This window comes from Tauraco erythrolophus, unplaced genomic scaffold (assembly GCF_009769465.1).
Source record: "Tauraco erythrolophus isolate bTauEry1 unplaced genomic scaffold, bTauEry1.pri scaffold_128_arrow_ctg1, whole genome shotgun sequence".
In the NCBI taxonomy this organism is placed as follows: domain Eukaryota; kingdom Metazoa; phylum Chordata; class Aves; order Musophagiformes; family Musophagidae; genus Tauraco; species Tauraco erythrolophus.
In genome coordinates this window covers 11,932-31,023 of record NW_028238590.1, presented here as the reverse complement: position 1 = coordinate 31,023, position 19,092 = coordinate 11,932, and the positions used below count along the sequence as shown (strand labels likewise).

General features: G+C 60.4%; 1 protein-coding gene across 13 annotated transcripts; it reads right to left on the bottom strand.

The window, feature by feature from the left end:
* Window positions 1–1,476: 1,476 nt before the first annotated feature.
* On the bottom strand, window positions 1,477–18,411 carry PCBP2 (poly(rC) binding protein 2). Of its 13 annotated transcripts, none has more exons than XM_086630535.1 (16): window positions 15,896–17,563; window positions 15,505–15,528; window positions 15,375–15,407; window positions 14,990–15,106; window positions 13,105–13,236; window positions 12,166–12,294; window positions 11,630–11,704; window positions 9,886–9,972; window positions 9,586–9,651; window positions 8,588–8,629; window positions 7,388–7,460; window positions 6,794–6,832; window positions 6,142–6,144; window positions 5,702–5,754; window positions 5,229–5,398; window positions 1,477–1,834 (listed from the first exon to the last, which is right to left on the bottom strand). In XM_086630535.1, the coding sequence occupies exons 1-16, from the start codon at window positions 15,962–15,964 to the stop codon at window positions 1,798–1,800; spliced, it is 1,149 nt and encodes a 382-aa protein (XP_086486661.1). In that variant the 5' UTR covers window positions 15,965–17,563; the 3' UTR covers window positions 1,477–1,797. The 13 variants fall into 13 exon arrangements, with proteins under 13 accessions (XP_086486661.1, XP_086486666.1, XP_086486665.1 ...); XM_086630534.1 differs by lacking the exons at window positions 1,477–1,834; window positions 6,142–6,144 and adding exons at window positions 3,448–3,796; window positions 18,341–18,411 and having other exon boundaries at window positions 15,896–16,031; XM_086630540.1 differs by lacking the exon at window positions 9,586–9,651 and having other exon boundaries at window positions 11,630–11,715; window positions 12,165–12,294; window positions 15,896–17,562.
* Between the last annotated feature and the right edge of the window lie 681 nt (window positions 18,412–19,092).

Genomic DNA, 19,092 nt, shown 5'->3' with positions numbered 1-19,092 from the left:
CAGGGCAGGGGGGGAGACGGTGTCACTACAGGAAGGGGGGGCAGACCCCCCCTGACCCCCCCAGGATCAGGTGCTATGCAGGGGGGGGGTCCCCCAAAACCCACCCCCAGGACCCCAAGTTCAAGTACCATGGGGAGGGGGTGCCAGGGGCCCCCCCAGGACCAGGTACCACATGCAGAGGGTCCCCCCAGCACCCAGTACCATTGGGGTGAGGGTCCCCCAAGCCCCCCCAGGATGTAGCAGCTTGGGGAGAGGGTCCTCAAGGCCCCCAGGGGTGGATACTGGGGGGTCCCCCAAACATCAGGGGCAATGAGGAGGGGGTCCCCTAGGGCTAGTTATCATGGAGGGGGGGCCTCAGGGCTCTGCCCTGCAAAAGGGGGGGGTCCCCCCAAGCCCCCCAAGCCTCCCCAGGGCAGGGGGAGGCCCTAAGATTGTTTAACCCCCCCCCCCTTTATGCGTGTCCCCCCCCCCCCCAGGTCTCCGAGGACTCGGACTGCGACAGCGCGGAGCTGGACCACTCAGGCAGCGGCGAGGGGCCCCCCCGGCCCACGGCCCCCCCCGGCCTGTGACCTGTGCCCCCCCCACACTCCACCCCCACCCCCCTGCACACCCCCCCCCCCCCCCACTTGTACAGCCCCAAATATTTATATAAATATCTATCGATCTCTACAGAAAGCTCCATGTGATGTCTCTGGGCCTGGGGGGGGGGTGGAATTTGGGGGGTTATTTTCTTTGGGGAGGGGGGGTACAAGGAACAGGGGTGGAGGGTGTCTTTCTCCCTCCTGTGTTTATGTAGGCCCTACTGTAATAGCCCCCACCCCAGGGATGGGGATACCTCCCCAAGCCAGGCCAGGGGATAAACTGGAATGGGGGGAAATGTAACAGGCTGAGCTCCCCACAACCCCCCCTCACTTCTTTACTGGTGGAACTGGGAGCACTGGTCAGCAGCAGAAGCCCAGGGGGATAATTTAGGGGAGGGGCAACAAGTGCTTTCAGCCCTGTGAAGCAAAGAAAGGTCCCAGCTGGATTTTAAGGTGGGGGGGTGTGCAAGAATGAACCCTCCCCCTAGATGGGATACTGGTTTCCAGTAAAAACCAGATGGCAGAGAAGTGGGAAAAGCCAATAAAACCCCTAAAAAAGGAGAATTAAAGACACCTCCCACCCCCCAAAAGCCTGGGAGCAGCCCCAGAGGGACCCTAAAGACCCGAGGGGGGCCACAAGGGAGGGGGGGGTCAAATAAAGACGGAGACAGGCAGATCCATTAACCAAAATATCCTCCAGTTTCTATTCACAAGGAAAAGCTCCAGTCCATCTTTTTATTAATTTTTTTTTTTGAAAAATTTCCTGACGTTACAGAACTAAACTGAAATGTTTCTCTTCCACTCTTACATTTCATGACAAAAACAGAAACTTCATGAGCCGAAAAAAGGGGGGGGTTGGGGGGGTTTAAGGTCGGGGGGGGGGGTGTTGGGGGGGGGGGAGGTGGGAGAGAAAAAGCTTTTATAAAACTAAGATTTGGGGCTCAGCGTTGTTTTGGCTGAACGGAGAAAGGAATTAAAATGCTGTAATTTGGGGGAAAAAAAAAAAAAATAAACACACAACCAAAAAAAAAAAAAAGAAAAAACAAACAAAAAAGAAAATCAAAGGAAAAAATTCCCAAATAAACGTCATGAGTGGGCGCGGAGAGCGTGGAGGAACCGAAAAAATGTACAAACTAGTTTAAAACCTGGGGCTGCTGCTAAGGGACTACCCAGATGGATGGTGGTGAGGCCGAGGGTCCGCGGCGCGGCGGGGCCCCTAGCTGCTTCCCATGCCCCCGGTCTCCGAGGAGAGCCTGCAACGAAGAAAAGGGCGTCAGAATTCCAGGGGGGGGGGCTCCCCCGGGTTTTATTTTGGGGGGGGAGGAAGGAGGAAGAGGAGGAAGAGGAGGAGGAGGAGGAGGAGGAGGAGGGAGGGGGTGCATTGCATGGAGGGCACTGGGGTTTGGGGTTTTTTTGGGTGCGGGGGGTGGGGTGTGCGCAAGCGGTGGGGATGGGGGAAGGGGGGGCCCAGGGTGGTGTTGGACCCCCCCAATACGGAGGCGGAGGGCTCTGCCAGGGAGGGGGGTGCCAGCGGGCTCTGCTCCGAGCAAGGGGGACAAAGCTTTGGGTGAGGGGGGGCACCCCAAGGTGCAAGCAGGAATCATAGGGGGGGCTGTACCCCCCCACGAGGGACCCTTTGGGGGGGGGGGGGGGGGGGGGGGACACAGACACACAATGCAAGGGATGGGAGGGGTGGGGGGGTCAACACCAGCACCCCAAAGAGCTGCCACCCACCGCAGGCAGCTCAAAGCTTCCCCCTCCCTGCGATTTAAGGGGGGGGCACCCTGATTTGGGTGACAGCAAGCCCCCCCCAAGCAAAAGGGGCACCCCCCAAAGCCCAGGACCCCCCCTGGCCCCCCCAGCACAGAGCTAGCAGAGCAGATTCTCACCGTGGCAACTTTATTACAGGTACAGACATTAACGAGACAGGTGAGCCCCGCGGGCGCCGTCACCCAATTCATTAAATCCCAACTCGTTTATTCCGGAACGAGCCCCTCCCGCCACCCCCCCACCCCAAAAACCGCGAGTGGAACCCAGCTACTAAAGAAAAACATGGAAAAAAATACGAGGAAATCATAAAAATAATAAAGCAACGGCTACAAGCTGGCAGGATTGAGGAGGAACCGAACGGATCGTCGGGCCGGGACATGGGGAAAACGGTAGAAAATTCCGTTCTAAGGAACATCAGGAGCGAAAAGAAAAAAAAATAAAGGATAAGGACAAAAAAAAGGCAAATGGAAAAAAAAGGAATGAAAAAAAAGGAGCGGGAGGAGTGGGAAAAGGGGAGCAGGAGGAGCGGGAAAAGTGGGAAAAGGGGAAAAGGGGAGCGGGAGGAGCGGGAAAAGTGGGAAAAGGGGAGCGGGAAAAGGGGAAAAGGGGAGCGGGAAAAGTGGGAAAAGGGGAGCGGGAAAAGTGGGAAAAGGGGAGCGGGAAAAGTGGGAAAAGGGGAGCGGGGGAGCGGGAAAAGGGGAGCGGGGGAGCGGGAAAAGGGGAGCGGGGGAGCGGGAAAAGGGGAGCGGGGAGCGGAAATGGTAACGGGGGAGTCGGTGAGGGCGGGAAAAGGGGAGCCAGGGGAGCGGTAGAGCGGGAAAAGGGGAGGCGGGAGGAGCGGGAAAAGGGAATAGGTGAGGGGGGGGAGTGGGAGGAGCGGGAAAAGGGGAGCAGGAGGAGCGGAAAAGTGGGAAAAGGGGAGCGGGAGGAGCGGGAGAAGGGGAAAAGGTGAGCGGGGTAAAAGAAAGAAACGGAGAAAAAAGACAAATGGAAAAAAAAAAAGAGGAAAAAATCGGAATAATCGCTCTTCCTTGTCTCCTCTCCAGGGTCTCCGCGGCCCCCGGGGGCGGCGGGCGCTCCGAGGGCACCGCCAGCCTCAGTACGGAGCAAATCTCTGTTTTTCCGCTTTCAGTTTGTTAGTGGCACCCGGCACGGCCGGAGCCGGGGTGCCCGCGGAGGTGCCCTTGGCAGCAGCCACGACATTGAGAGCCAGGAGAGGGACGGGTTTCATGCCAAGCAGACTGGAGACACAAGGGGCGGTCGGAAGAGGGTTGGGGAGGCTGGAGGGCACGTCGGAAGCCCCCGCGGTGGCGAGCGAGGGGGTGGTGGTGGAGGAGGAAGAAGAAGAAGAAGAAGAAGGGGTGGAGGGTTGAGAGAGGTTGATGCTGAGGTGGTCAGGGATCGTGGCGGAGGCTGCCTGGGAGGAGGGTTTAGCGCTTTCTAGACTGTAACAGAGGAGAAAACAAAAAAAAAAAGGAAGGAAAAAGTAGAAAAAGAAAGGGGAAAAATGTAAAAAAGGAACAGAAAAAGAAAAAATAAAAAAGGAAGAAAAAAGAAGAAAGGAAAGTAAAGAGAAAGAAAAAATAGGAAAAAATAAGGAGGAAGAAAAATAAAAAGGAAAAAATAAGGAGGAAGAAAAATAAAAAGGAAAAAATAAGGAGGAAGAAAAATAAAGGAAAAAATAAGGAGGAAGAAAAAATAAAGGAAAAAATAAGGAGGAAGAAAAAATAAAGGAAAAAATAAGGAGGAAGAAAAAAAAGGAAAAAATAAGGAGGAAGAAAAAAGGAAAAAATAAGGAGGAAGAAAAAAAGGAAAAAATAAGGAGGAAGAAAAAAGGAAAAAATAAGGAGGAAGAAAAAAAGGAAAAAATAAGGAGGAAGAAAAAAAAGGAAAAAATAAGGAGGAAGAAAAAAAGGAAAAAATAAGGAGGAAGAAAAAAAGGAAAAAATAAGGAGGAAGAAAAAAAGGAAAAAATAAGGAGGAAGAAAAAAAGGAAAAAATAAGGAGGAAGAAAAAAAGGAAGAAAAAATAAAAAAGGAAGAAATAATAAGTAAAAGGAAGAAATACATAAATAAAAGGAAGAAAAAAATTTAAAGAAGGAAGAAAAAAAAAACAAAAAGACAGGTGGGTGGGAGGGAACACCAGAAAAAAGAAGAATTTTTTTAAAAGGAATAAAATAAAAAAGCAGCACAGGACAAACGAGGTCTGGGAAGGGCAGGGGGTCGCGGCGGTGCCCGCCGAGGGCTGGCATCGCTTCCGAGCCGCGGCCGGACCCCCCCACCGAGCCCCGGCACCACCCGTGCGGAAAACCCCCCAAAAAACCAGGAAAAAATTAAAAAAAAAAAAAAGGGAGAAATCCCAAGTGGATTCTCCTTGGCTCCGGTCGGAGCGGCCACATCCCGCGGGGGTGTGGGGCTCTCCCAGTGCCACGGTGGCAAAACGGGTCGGAGCCCACGGAGCCCGACTCGGACCCTCGATGCCCGGAGCGAGCCGCACCCCAGGTGCCAAGCCAGCACCCACTCCTCTCCCCGGGGTGCCGGGATCCCGCTCGGGATCCCCACCCTGGGTGTCCCTCCTCTGCCACCCCACGGAAAAGGCCTCGCCGTGCCAACGCGACCCTGAACCGCCGGAGAGCCCGGAGCTTTCCGACCCGCTCCATTATCCTCCAGTTTCCCAGCGGGCAGGAGGCGACCGGGCAACTGGGACAGCGGGCACAGGGAGAGGGGGAAAGGAAAGGAAAAGGAGAGGGGAAAAAAACAAAAAAAAAGGGAGAAAACAGCCCTTTCCCTCACATGGAGGGGTCTGGGAGCGGAACCCCCTGGCACGGGCATGCGGTGCCACCCCCCTGGCGCGGAAGCTCGTTAGCGGGAGCCTCACCTGACATTAATTAGATACTGGGCCAAGCTGATGCTGGCGGCGGAGCCGGTGATGGTGACCTGCCTGTCGGTGGAGCCCTCCACCGGGTTGGCAATTTTGATCTGCGCCCCGGACATCTGGCGGATCTCGTTGATTTTGGCGCCCTGGCGCCCGATGATGCAGCCAATCAACTGCGGGGGGAAGGATTCGTTAGCGGCTTCGTTAGCGGCGGGTACCCGAAACCATCCTCCTCCTCCCTCAGCCCTCCCAGGGTCGGGGCTGGCATCGCTCCGAGCGGTTTGGGATGCAGAAAAAGAGCTTTTCTGCCTTCAAATTGTCTGGGAAGGGGGGGGAGAAGGTGGATCATGGGGGTGCAGCCAGCACCCATGGGTGCTGCCACGAGCCCCCCGGCCGCTCCGAAGCCAAGCAGGGGGAAGCCCACATCCCATTTTGTTGGAAGAGGGGGGGGAGCTGGATCCCAGCTGGATACTCACATCATTTGGAATGGTGAGTTCGTGAGAGGTGGTTTGAGCCGAGGCGTCCAAACCTGTGCAGAGAGAGGAGGGGGGGCGGGGGGGGGGGGGGGGGACAAAAAAAAAAAAAGTGGGAAAAGTTGAGGGGGGAGGCGGTGGGCTGGGGGGGGGGGAGCACAGACACACCGCAGCGGGCGAGCCGGCGGCATTTGCTGCCAGCTTCATGGCTACCTTGGATCCAACCAGGAGGGGAAGGGCAGAGCAAGCGGTGAGGTTATTCCGACCCTCCCTCCTCCTGCTCTCCCCCACCTCACATCCCAAATTTCTCTCGCCCTTTTAGCCCCCCTCCCCACCATGGCACCCGCAGGATCCTCCTCCGGGCAGGACAGCCCCGGAGCAGCAGCGCGTTCCCACTGCGGGGGCTCCGGTGGGGCGCTGGGTTCCGCTGCCCGCTCCGGTACCAGCTTCCAAAGGCTACGCTACCCCCTTCTCCTCCTCCTCTTCCTCCTCTTCCTCGCTGCCACGGCGCCGGCTGGGCAGTGCTACGCCGGCCGGCACGGCCCCTGCGAAGCTGCTCACCTCCGTGGCCAAGCACAGGTGCTAAATGGATTATTTTTCTTTTTTAATTTTGTCATTTTTTCCATGATTTTTCCACAATTTTTCCTCCCTCGCCAGCTCCGGGAGCGGCGGGAGCCTCAACGCCTGGGACCACGCCGGCGGCTGCGGCGCGGAACGGCGGTTCCGCCACGGCCGCTCCGCTCCAGCGGCTCCTGGGGCAGCGGGAAATCGCTCCCGCTCAGCACACGGGGGGTTTTTTGTTTTTTTTTTTTGGGAATTTGTTGGGGGGGGGGGGGGGACCCCCAGGCTCGCTCACAGCGCCGGATGACGGAGCCCTACACCACATCCTGCTGCTCTCCACCATCCAGCTGACTCCTGGGGCAACGCAGAATGGAGCCAGCGGGATGCTCCGGCCCCCCTAAGGCTCCCCTCGATCCCCCCTTTCCCCTCCCATCCGTGCACAAAGGCGGGCAGCGTTCCCGAGGGAGCACGAGACCCCGGCCACTATGAATACACGAGAGAAAAACTACGGATTTTGGTTTTTTTCATCATTACCCCAATAGCCTTTCACCTCTGGAGAGCTGGAGTCAATGCCTGTTAAGATACAAGTGACAATGAGTTCGGCTGTCTCGAGTTCCGAGCCCCAAACGGATTATTTTAGCCATTCTTAGCAAAAAATAAAAATAAAAAAAATAAAAATTAAAAAAAAAAAAATGGACAGCAAGTTTGGTACAAGTCAGCCTGCTCAGGACTGGAGGAGCCGGAGGGGAGAGAGAGGGTGCTGCGGGTCGGGGGGCTCTCCCGGCGGCGTTGGCAGAGCGTTGGAGGATGGGGTGGAGAGGAAGGGAAGCGTGGAAGCCCTGCCTGCTCCGGACTTTGGGAATTTTTCTGCTTTCCTACCCTCTGCAGCGACACGCAGAGGCCGCTACCGAGTCGACCCCCCCGAGACGTTGCGAGAAAAATCGTTACCTGGCCGGGCTCGGCTCTGGGGGAACGTTCAGTTTTGGGTTTTTTTTTTTTTGATTTTTTTCCATTTTTGTGGTGTTTTTTTTTTTTTTGGCGAGCACAAGCCCCAAGCGGAGGCCCCATCCGAGCGGAGCTGGCCCCTGGCCCACGCTAGCGCAGAGAAGAGAGAAGGAGTTTCCATACCACTGAATCCAGTGTTGCCATGAGACATTGGGAAGTGGGACTGTTGCATTGCCAACTGGTGCAGCTTGGTCAGCTAAAGGAGAAGGGGGGGGGGGGATAAAAAGGAAAAAAAAAAAAAAGAGAAAGAAAAAGGCTGATGTTAGGCATTTCCCAAGCCCATTGGGGGGTCAGGACTCACAGCGCGCGCATCAACACGGACACTGCCGGTGGCACCGGGTCCCCGCCGCCCCAGCCCCTCCGGACGCGGCACACAGCCCTTAAGGTGCCAGGCTGGAGGGGGGCTGGGGGCTGTGCCCACCCCCTGGCGAAGCGAGGGGTGGAAGGAGCTCAGGGAGAGAAGCAGAGAGGAGCAGGAGACGAGATGGCGGAGTGCTGACACCACACCATGCGGGGAGCGGTGGGGTGGGGGACAGGAGTGCCATGAAGGGAGACAGTGATGATGCCCGGCTCCATTTGGCCCTTGGAATTACAGCCCAGCTTCCTTCCAGCCCTTCTCCTCCCTGGCCTGGCGTGTTAAACCCCCCCCCAGTGCTGCTCTAAGGGTGCCCAGAGCGGAGACAGGCGCCCTGCACCGAGCCTACAGGATGAGCATGGGGGTGGCAGGATGGCGGTGTCCGCCGGCGAGCCGGGACGGCACCCGAGGGAGAGGTGGCCGCTGCCTGGACCGTCACTCCTTTCCCAAAGTCCCCACCAAGCTGGATCCAACCCACGCCCCCCCCCTCCCCAAAACTGCCACCTGCGACCCCTGGCCGGGCCAGCTGTCCCCTGCCCCGGGAGAAGCACCGCGACAGCGAACCGTCGCGTGCCGGTTCGGTTTCTCTCTTGCCGGGCTGCGTGCCAAATTCGAGGGGTGGAAGGGAGGGAGGGCAGGGAAAAGCCGGAGCTGGTGTGAAATGCCAAGCTGGGGAGAGGTGGGTCAGGGGGGGGAAAAAAACAAAAATAAAAAAATATATATATATAGGAAGGAGGGAAGTGTCAGAAAGCAGGTGGGGGGAAGGAAAAAGGAGAAGGGTGGCGAGTTTTTTGGGGGGGAGCTCGGATCAGACCGAGTATTCAGGCCAAGCTGACGGCTCGAGTGGAGAAAGCACGGAGCAAATTTTGGAAGGTGAGAGGGAGGGGGGCGCCGGGGTGGGAGAGGAGGAGGTGGGGAACAGGAAAAAGGGGTGGATTTCAAGACAAGAAGTCGTAAACAAAACTTACATCTGGCTGTGGAATGGCATACTGTCCTTGAATGGTATAGGCCTACAAAAGGAGGAAAAGAGTCCTATTAACGACCATCGGACAGCCACCCAGGGACAGACAGATTTCAACGAGCCAGGAAGTCGGAGAGCCGAGGTGGAGAGTTCTCCGGGGCGAGGGAAGTGGGGCAGGGAAGAGGCAGGGGACGGAGAAATGCTGGACCAAGCAGTTTCTAGACGGGGCGGTTTACTCGAATTGGCCTGACGTGGTGGTTTTAGAGGGGAGGGAGTGGGCAGTGTGGTGCCGTCCCCCCCAAAAAAAAAAAAAAAAGAAAAAAGAATAAAAATAAAAATAAAAAAAATAAGTGGCAGACAAAAAAACAGAACGGCTGGGATCTTGATGGAGATGTATGGAGTGGTGGAGTCCGACAATGCTTCTAGCCCTGCGCCCCCCCCCTCGCCTCGCAGACTGGGGAAGGTCTCCAACGCCCCCGCCAGCCCTGCTCGCTCCCGGCCCCTCCTCTCCCCGGCCCGGCAGCCCCCTCCCCGCCACCCCAAAAAAAATTAAAAAAACCCCCATAAAAAAACAACAACAACAAAAAAAAAAAACACCAAAAAAAAATATATATAGTCCCGTTCCGAGTCCTCTCGTCACTTCCGCACGCCTAGGAAAACGTCGCCGGGCAAAGCTAGAAACGCCGGAGCTGCCTATGGATGCTGGAGGGGGCAAAAGAGAGGCATTTGGGGGGGGCAGGGGGCTCAGGGGGGGCGGGGGGGGTAACAAGGCTGAGTGCCTGACCTGCCACAATTCCACAATTCCATGTCTTGAGGTTAAGGGACAGCCACAGACTTCAGATTCCTCCTGAAGCTACCCAGGAAAGGGCAAGTCACTGGCCCTGGCTGGCTACTACGGTGTGGGGGGGGTGGGTCAGGGGGGGCCGGGCAGGTACGGGGTGGTGAGGGGGGGTGGGGGAATAGGTAGGGGGGAGAGGGGGGTACACAGCCTCACTTCCAGGTCACCGGAAGAACTGCAGCCCAGGCTGGAATTGGCCCAAGTTCGTTGCCATGCAGTGGCTGCCGGGTGGCCTGCGTGGGGAGAGGTTGGTGGGCTCAGAGTCCGGTCCCGCCGTGGACAGGAGTCCACAAAAGCCACCGTGGTGGGGTTTTTTTTGGGGGGTTTGGGTTGGTTTGTTTTTTTTTTTTTTTTTTTTTTTTGAGGAGAGGGAAGGGATGGGGATGGGGACGGGGGTGCCACCCTTGTTGGCAGTCTCAGAGAGGCCAAGGATTGAACGGGCCGTGGAGACTGAACTCCCCTCTCACCTCCTGAGGTGGTCCCTCCAAGTCAGAGTTGAGGCACATGGATGGGGCGGTGTGGGGGTAGCTCGCACTGCCGCTGCTGTACCTGTCCTGTGGATAAATTAGAGGACTTCAGTCTCCAGGGCTGTCAATCCGAAACCTTCCGCTAACACCAAACTCACATCCAACATCAGCTCTGCTTGGATTTTTTTTGATTTTTTTTTTTTTGTCTTTTCGAGGGCTGACCCTGCTCTACGCGCGACTCTGAGCTGCGAAGAGAGCGCCAGCGGCGCCGGGAGAGCCGCCCGGACGGCTGCGGCGGGGCAGGGATAAAAAAAAAAATAAAATTAAAAAAAAAACAAACAAAAAAAAGGGGGTGGAAGAGAAGGAACGGGAAGAAGAAAGGGGCAGGGGAGGGAAGAGATGCGTGGCCGTGGGAAGCCTGCTCCTCACTGCTCTAACGGGGAAGGCAGCCTGCTCCCGCGCCGCGGCGGGTGCCGTGCGGTACGGCCCCTCCGCTTGCAAATTGAAAAAAAAAACAAAAAATTAAAAAAAAAAAAAAAAAAATCACCAGGGGGGGCACGAAAAGTACCAGCCAGGCGCTTCGGAGCGGCAGGAGAAGCTGTCGGGAGGCGGGGAGGGGGCTGACCGGGTTCAGGGAAGGAAGGAGGAGAAGGGAGGGTGAAGGGTGGGGTGGGACGGCAGCGGGGGCGTCCCCCAAAACAAGCGTGGCGTGCCAGCCTGGCGAGGGGGGGGCACGAGCAGAGTCAGGCCTGGCTCTCGGGGAGGGGGGCTGGCAGCAGCTACCCCCTTCCCTGCCTACCAAGAGCTCCGCCGGGCCCTGCTGGAGCCCTCTCCCCAACAGCAGGAAGGCAGCGGATGCATTTGAGTCGCTGTGGGGTTTTTTGGGGATTTTTGGGGGTTTTTTTTGGGGGATTTTTTTGTCCTCTCTCCAAGCGTTTCGGCAGCCCTGGGAACTGCAGGGTGGCGAGCGGGTGACCCGCACCCAGGCATGAGCCTCCTGGTCTCCCTGGATGGGACCGTGGGTGAGGGCAGCCAGCCAGCACCCACCCACCCACCCCAATTTGGGGATTTTTCGGGGGGGCTTGACAGCAGACAGGATCCCGAGGGAGCCCTGTCGCCCGGAACCGGGCTCGGCAGCAGGGAGCAAGCGACGCCCCTGGATCGGCTCAGCGCAGGAGGGACTAGATCCCACTAGATCCCACCTCACCTGCTGGCTACTCCTAGCTGACACCCTCCCCTCGTGCCAGACGAAGCCTTTCCACACCCCAACGGCACAGGCGAGGCCCTGGCACCCCAAGAGCCAGCCCAGGAGAGCACAGAAACCCCCCACCCCGCAACCAGTCACCCCCAACGGGTCACGCCAAGTCCTCGGAGCCAGCCCGAGGCAGAGGGGCACAGCCTGGATTTGGCAGCTGGAGTCTCAGCCCAATTCAAATCCCCCACCGCTGCCACCACGCTGGCATTTTTATTTAATTTGGGGTTTTTTTTTTGGGGGCGGGGGGCTGGTTAACTCCAGGACCCCCTCCTGCCCAAATCAGCCCTTTTGGGCACCTTCCCTCCATCCCACCTCTGCCCTCTCCCATCCCTCGGTGAGCTCAGCGAGGAAGGCTCGGAGCCGGAGGAAGCGGCGTGGGCAAAGGGCCCACGGCACGGCCAACACGCACTGGCAGCGGGGGGGGGGGCAGACACCCCCTTCCCTTCCCTGTGCCCACCCCGTACCCCAGGAGCAGAGGAGAGGCCTTACCTGACCGCCTGCGAAGATGACGGGAGAGCTGGATGGCTTGGGCCGGTACGGGATGGTGACGCCCTTCGGGGGAGACTGGGTGACAGGCAGAGAGGACCAGTCAGACACCGAGCGCCGTTGGCACCAGCAACCCCCTCCCCGCACCCCATCACGCCGCTTTGGGTTCAAAATCGCCCGTTTGGGAGAGCTGGACGCAGAGCAATCCTATTTTCTCCCCCATCCTGGGCACGGGGCCGAGGGAGGACACCCGAGGAGCAGAGCAGGAGGGCGGTGCGGGACAGCAGGACGTGCTCGGCATCACCGAGCCGGGCACCACGACCGGTGAGTGGAGCAGCGGGCGACGCCGGTACCCGGCGGGCAGCTCTAAAGGCCCAGCTTGACCCCCGTTTTAAGCAGCTCCAACCTCACCTGGCTGAGGCTGTAATCCCCAGCTATCCCTTGATCCCCCAGCAGCTGTTCCCTGCCGCGCAGGAGGGCAGCGGGGACCCCCAGGTGCCCCCCCGGGACCCAGGTGGCTGCGGAAGGAGGGGCCCTACCTCGAGCATGACGACGCAGATCTGTTTGACACACTCGATGATGGACTGTGGAATCCCAGCAATGGTGATGGCTCGCTCGGTCGAGTTGGGCAGCATGTCTCCTGCCACCTGGACCTGTGCCCCCGTGCTCTGCCAAGTCCACGGGTAAAAATAAGCGGTCAGACCCCGTGCAGGGCTGTGACCTCAACAGCAAACCCCGTGCCCGGGTTATACATAGCCCAAACTGTCTCCCCCCCCACCCCATACCCCCTCCTCCTTTCCCCAAAAATAAATCATTTAATCCCAGCTGGAAATAATTTGGTCCTTGGGAGCCCAGGGCAGGAGACGACCTACAGTCTTTCCCTGGAACCCCAGTCAAGCCCAGTTCCGCAGTCGGCGGAGTTGGACAGAGTTAATCCCCCAGCAGCCCGGGGTGGGCAGTGCCCGGTGCTAAGTGGCATTAGCGAGGCTGGGGCAGGGAGGGCATTTGCAGCCCAGGGGAAAAGGCTGGGGCAGGGGGGGGGGCACTCACAGCCCAGGTGAAAAGGCTGGGGCACAGGGGGGGGGCACTCGCAGCCCAGGGGAAAAGGCTGGGGCACAGGGGGGGGGCACTCGCAGCCCAGGGGAAAAGGCTGGGGCACAGGGGGGGCACTCGCAGCCCAGGGGAAAAGGCTGGGGCACAGGGGGGGCACTCGCAGCCCAGGGGAAAAGGCTGGGGCACAGGGGGGGCACTCGCAGCCCAGGGAAAAGGAATCTGGGCATCCTGCTGCAGGAGAAAGCACCAGGAAGGGGAGAATCTGCTTCAAGTCTCAGTTTCACAAGCACTAAAACACAAAACAGCTCTGAAAACGTCAAGCCATGCCACATCCCTACTTGGTGGTGCCACCCAGGGTGGGCGCTGCCACCAGAAATCGCCCCCAGGGGCACCCAGCCCCCTGTGCCCCCCGCCCTGCCACACACCTCTCTGATCTCTTTGATCTTGCAGCCTCCTTTCCCGATGAGGGAACCGCACTGGCTGGCTGGCACCACGAGCCGGAGGGTGACCGGGGGCCGGCTGGCAGCCGTACTGTTGGTCATGGAGCTGCTGATGTCCTGCGAGGAAGAGGAGTTACTCAGAAGGGTCCGCCTGGCACAGTGCCCTCGCCACAGCGGCGCACGGCGAGGTGGCATGCCTGGCAGAGGGACGGGGAGGGTGACGCTGGCACGGGCCAGGGTGACCCCAGGGCTCTCCCAGTCCTATTTCCCAGGAATGCTACGTTTTGGGGAAGGAGGAAGAAGCCAAATGGAGGTTTAACCCCCACCAGCCCAGCACTGGTTGGGTTACGCTGCAGCCGAGCACGAAAGAGGGGGACAAGTGGTTGGGGGCTCAGCATCCCCACTGCTCCCAGTTCAGCACGGAGCCTCCCGTGGTAACGGAGAGGGGGAGCAGGACAGGAGCGGCTCCAGGGAAAAACAAGGCTGGTGTGGGTGGCAGCGGGCATGCGCTGGCAGGGGGAGGGAGGCCCAAGGCCACGGCTCAACTGACCCACGAAAAGCAAAGCTGGAATTCCGAGCCCAGCGCTCGGAGGCAGCCAGAAGCCACGATCCGACTGGGAGCCCCTGGAAAACGCCAGCTCCCGGGGTTCAGCGGGAACAGCTCTGGGCTCAGCCACCGTTTAGGCAGCGGCGAGAGCGGAGCAGAGGGGGCCTGGGGGTAAATCTGTTGGCACTGGGTTGGCTCCTCCCAGGGAAACGTCCCAAATCCGAAAAGAAACAGTATTTTTTCCCCCCCATGGATGAGGTGAGGGCTGTGGAGCTCTGCCCCGTGCCTGGCGAGGAGCGCTCGTGCCGAACGAAGGATGCAGAGTGGGACGGAAAGCCCAATGCCATGGGCCTGAGCGGGCTCTAACGCCCACAGCCAGGACCCCCAGTTAGCCAGGACCCCCAGTTAGCCAGGACCCCCGTCCCTCCTGGAAGCCACAGGGGATCCAGGGGCACAATCCAGCTCCTCCTTCCACGCCATGCCCCCAGGACCCTCCTCAGCGGAGCCGAGAGCCCGCTGCCTGCCGAGACCCCGCTGGAAGGGCACCAGCATGACCACCCAGGAGGGCACGGAAGCCACAGGGCTACTGAAGGTGTTTAACCAGTGGCCACAGGGGGGAAGTTCAGCCCAGGAAATCGCCTGCGGGGCCCCGGCACTCCATCGAAGGCCGGCTGAGCACACATGGCAGCGCGGCGCTGCCTGGACCTTGATCCCGCTCGCAGCTGGGCAAAGATCAGATCCATGGGGAAAACATCCGGAACGGGCCCGTCCGGCAGCTCGTCCCCAGGGAAGAGCTTGTCCTCATGCTCCACAGCCCCCCAGCATGCTCCGGGGCAGATCCCAGGCAGACTGCATCCAGAGGCGGCGGGTGTTCATCCAGGGGCACGGGGGGATTAAGGATGCCCGCGGGCAGGGGGTGTTCATCCAGGGGCACGGGGGGATTAAGGATGCCCGTGGGCAGGGGGTGTTCATCCAGGGGCACAGGGGGTAAGGATGTCAGTGGTGGGGGGAGTGTTCATCCAGGGGCACGGAGGGGAAGGATGCCAGTGGGGGGGGGGGGGGGGTGGGGGTGGTGTTCATCCAGGGGCACGGGGGATAAGGATGCCAGTGGGCAGGGGTGGGGTGTTCATTCGGAGACATGGGGGGTAAGGATGCCTGTGGGCAGGAGGGGGTGTTCATCCAGGGGCACAGGGGGTAAGGATGCCCATGGGCGGGGGGAGGTGTTCATCCAGGGGCACGGGGGGGGGTAAGGATGTCCATGGGCAGGGGGTGTTCATCCAGGGGCAGGAGGGCAGTGGGCAGAACGCAGGGCAGCGGACCCACCTCTTCCAGTTTGTCGATGATCATGGCAAAAGCTTTGAAGATGGCGTTGGTGGGGCCGGCGAGCGTGATGATCCGTTCGGGACAGTTCCCTTCCGAGATGTTAATGCGAGCGCCGCTCTGCAGGGGGGGGGCGGGAAGCAAGCGGCCCTCAGGGCTCCCGGCCCCCCCCCCCCCCGGAGTCCCCCCTCCCATGAGCCGGTGATGAACCCTCGTTCCCCGCTCCGGCACGGCTCCCGGCAGCCATCTTCTCCTCCCCGGCTTCCTGCGCCAGCCCTGCCTACACCTCCCAGCATCCCTTGCGCCTGCGCTCCCGTCCGGTGCCGCCGCCGCCGCCGCGCTGCCCGCCGATTCCTTGCCAGCCCCACCGGACCCCCCCGGGACTCACCTCCTCACGCATCTTCTTCACGGATTCCCCTTTCTGCGCGCAGGGAGAGAAGGGAAGAGGAGTCAGCGTGGCTGTGCCGGGTGGGGAGAGGGGGGGGAGGCAGGAGCGGGGGGGTCTGGCACACACTTACCTTCCCAATGATGCTTCCCACCTCCTGGGATGGAAACAAAAGCGGGAATTAGCAGCTAAAAACAACAACTCCACGAGTCCCGAGTGTAAATAACTCCCATTCTCAGCCCAAACAAGCTCCTCAGGATCCCAAATATCGCCCCCCCTCCCCAGACACTGGGCTCCCCACCGGGTCACCCCCCGCTCCCCAGGACGTTATTTTTATCATTTATGGCACTTTTGAGGCGTCGCCTCGCTGCTCCCAAGGTGCCCAGGTGCCAAGGAGCACATCCCAGGCAGCGCCACGATATGCAGGCAGCTCCCAGAGGCACCACCGATGCCCGTTTACTGCCACGGAGGCACCCGGCCTCCATCCGGGCTGCCGGAAGGGCCGGACAGACGGACACACGTACCTTTCCGTGCATCAGTAGCCGGATGGTGAGAGTGACATTTAAACCACCTTCGATGACACCCGTGTCCATCTTGAGCGGCGTCGGGTCGGCTCAGGCTTTGTCAGCGGGCGGGTCTTTGGTCGCTGGCTCAGCAGAGCTGGAAATGAGAGAGGGGGCACATCGGGGGGGCTGTGCCAACCCTCCCCAGCCAGTTTCTGACCCATCCCAGTGGGATTTGTGGTTTGTTTTCCTGCCCCTGGTGGTTTTACAGCCGGACTCCTCTCCCAGCAGCCATCAGGAGAGCGGATCCATGGTGGTTCAGCTCCTGCCAGGACTTTTCCAAGGCTCAACTGGCACGATGCCACCTGCACCAGGCTCATCCCCTGCCTCCTTCCAGCCCCACTCCTCGCAGAGGCTTCCCCTCCACGGAACCTGCCTCTACTGGTGAGCCTCCCATCTTAATCCAGTTAGGAGCTTCTCTCTGTGGCCGTGTGTAGACGCACACGTGCCAGGTGGAACGACAGCGCCACGTCCCTTTAGTTTAACCCGCTGGGGGAGCCAGGCTGGGGAAAAAAAATCAAAAAAAATGTCTTCTTCATGCGTGGGGAGGCCCTTCAGACTGGTTCCTGAGTGGATTTACTCAAACCAGTAAGGCCACACGAGCACACCATCAGGTGTCCAACAACCTAGAGCCAGCCAGCAGCCTGGCCAGCCGCTTCACTTGGAAAAATAAATTAAATCAACCCTGTTCCTGCTCTGTTTTTATCAGCCCCACTGGCCCCACCAGTTTAACCAGCCCGGAAACACCAGCAGCCTGGCTAGGGCAGGGGGACTGAGCTGGCAGGGGATCATGCCAAGCGGGCAGCACTGCCGTGCTCCGGCATCACGCTCTTTTAAAGGGAAGCCGCTGGCACGGAAGGGGGGTTGTTTTTTTTGCCGTAGCGAGGAGTTACGGGCTCCATAAAACTCAGCCTGGCAAGCCATCGGATCCAAACAGGCGCCCGTTTGCCCAGTTTGGAAGGAAGGGCTCAGGATCTGAGCCCGGCAGCGGCGGAGCGAGGAGGAGAGTCCAGAGCCGAGCCCACCAGTTGGTTGTTTACAAGTTTTCCCGGTTCACCGGAGGCGACGGGAGCCGCGCTGGCACCCGCTGTCGTCTCTCCGGCTCTGAACCCACTCCTCCCACCAGTTCGGCGTCCCAGTTCGCCTTCGTTAGCATTAATTCGCTTCCCTGGCAGCGGTTCTGCCAGTCGGACGAGCCAGGGACAAAAGGAGCCGACCAAACCTGCTGGGAAGCTCTGTACTGGGAGAAGCAACCGATCCGGGCTCGCAGAGAGGCTCTTCCACAAGAAAAGTTCCCCCAAAACTTCCTCCTTACCTCCGTCCAGCAGCCCTGCCTGCCCCCCACCCGTACTGGGGCCAAACACCCACCCAGGGGGCTCCCCACGCAGGATCCCGGCCCCAAACCGGGCTCATGACGGAGGGGGGAACTGGTTTGCAGGGCAGGGATTTGGCTCCAAAACCAGCCCGTCCCTGAAGAAGGGGGAAACGTGGCTCCAAAACCGCCTCATCCCTGTTGCGGGGGGGCAGAAAACAGCTCCGGGGCTGGACACAGCGGCTCGCTGTGAACTGGGTGGAAGTGGGGGGGGCCACGCACCGATCCCAGTTCACGAAGCGGGGTCCCAGTGGCGGGATGGCGGCTTCAAACAAGACCGGGAGCCCGGAGAGGGGAAAAGCAGGCGAGTCCCGGGAGCGGGGCTCGGGCCCGGCACCCGAACCGGCCCCGGGGCTCTACCGACCCCCGAGGGCCCCGGGACCGCGGCTCCGAACCGGGCGGCTCCCGGGGAAGCGGGAAAAGCCGCGACTCTTCGCGGGGTGGGGGGGCGGCAGCCCCGAGCGAGGCTCGGCCCCCCCCTTCCTTCCCCCGGCGGTGGCGCCGCGAACCGGGCCGGGGGGAAAACAACTCGGAATGGCGGCAAAAAGCGGCCGAGGCATTAAAAAAAGAAGAAAAAAAAAAAAGAAAAAATAAAATTAAAAAAAAAAAATCCCCCCACCCCCCCCGCAATGGCTCGGTACCGGGAGGGGGGGGGGGGGTGGGGTGGCGGCGCCATGTGACGCACGCGGCTCCCCGACCCCCCCCGGTCCCGGTTCCCGCAGGAAAGGGGGGGGGAGGGGGGAGAGAAGGAGGAGGGGGGGGGGGAGGGGCGGCGGCGCCCCCCATCCCCCCCCCCCCCCAACCTCCCCCCCCCGCCCCGCCGGCGTCGCGTCGCGCGCGCAGGCCGCGGCCTAGGCCGCGACTAGGCCGCACGTAGGCCGCGGGCTGGCGTGAGGGCGCGGCCAGCGGCGGGCGGCGCCGGGCGGCGCGGGGGAGCTACGCGAGGCCGCGGCTCCGCGGTCGGTGTGGGAGTCGGCGGCGGATGGCGGCGGGGGGAGGGTCGGAGGAGAGGGGAGGGGAGGGGTCGGGCCTACCTGGAGCGGCGCCGGTAACGGCGGCGGGAGAAGGGCGCTCCGGGCGGAGCGGGAGGAGGGAGGGCGGGGAGGAGGGGAGGGAGGTGGGGGGGGAGAGGGAGCGCGCCGGGGCGGGCGGGCGGGATGGCGGCGGGCGGCGGCGGCGGGAGGCGGCGGCTGCTCCTGCTGCGGCGGCCGCGGCGGGTCTGGGAGGGGGCGGCGGGAGCGGCCCGATTTACACCCCGCCCCGACCCGGAAACGGACGGCGCGCACCAGCGAGAGGCGCGGCGGGGCGGGGATAGAGCGGCCGCGGCCCGCCCCGCCCCGCCGGACCAACGAGGCGGCGGCGCGCGAGCAAGAGCGGCGCCGGGAGGACGCGGCGCCCCCGCGGCTCGGAGGACTTGGGGGGGGGGGCGAAAAGGGGGTGATGAGGTGGGGGCAATTAATAAGGGGCGGGCAATTAACGAGAGATGGGGCAATTAATGAGGGGGCAATTAATGAGGGGCGGGGTAATTAATGAAGGATGGGGCAATTAATGGGGGAAATTAATGAGGGGGCAATTAATGAGGGGGGAATTAATGAGGGGTGGGGACAATTAATGAGGGGGCAATTAATGAGGGGCGGGGTAATTAATGAGGGATGGGGCAATTAATGGGGGAAATTAATGAGGGGTGGGGCAATTAATGAGGCAATTAATGAGGGGCAGGGCAATTAGTGAGGAGCGGGGTAATTAATGAGGGGCGGGGGTAATTAATGAGGGGCGGGGCAATTAA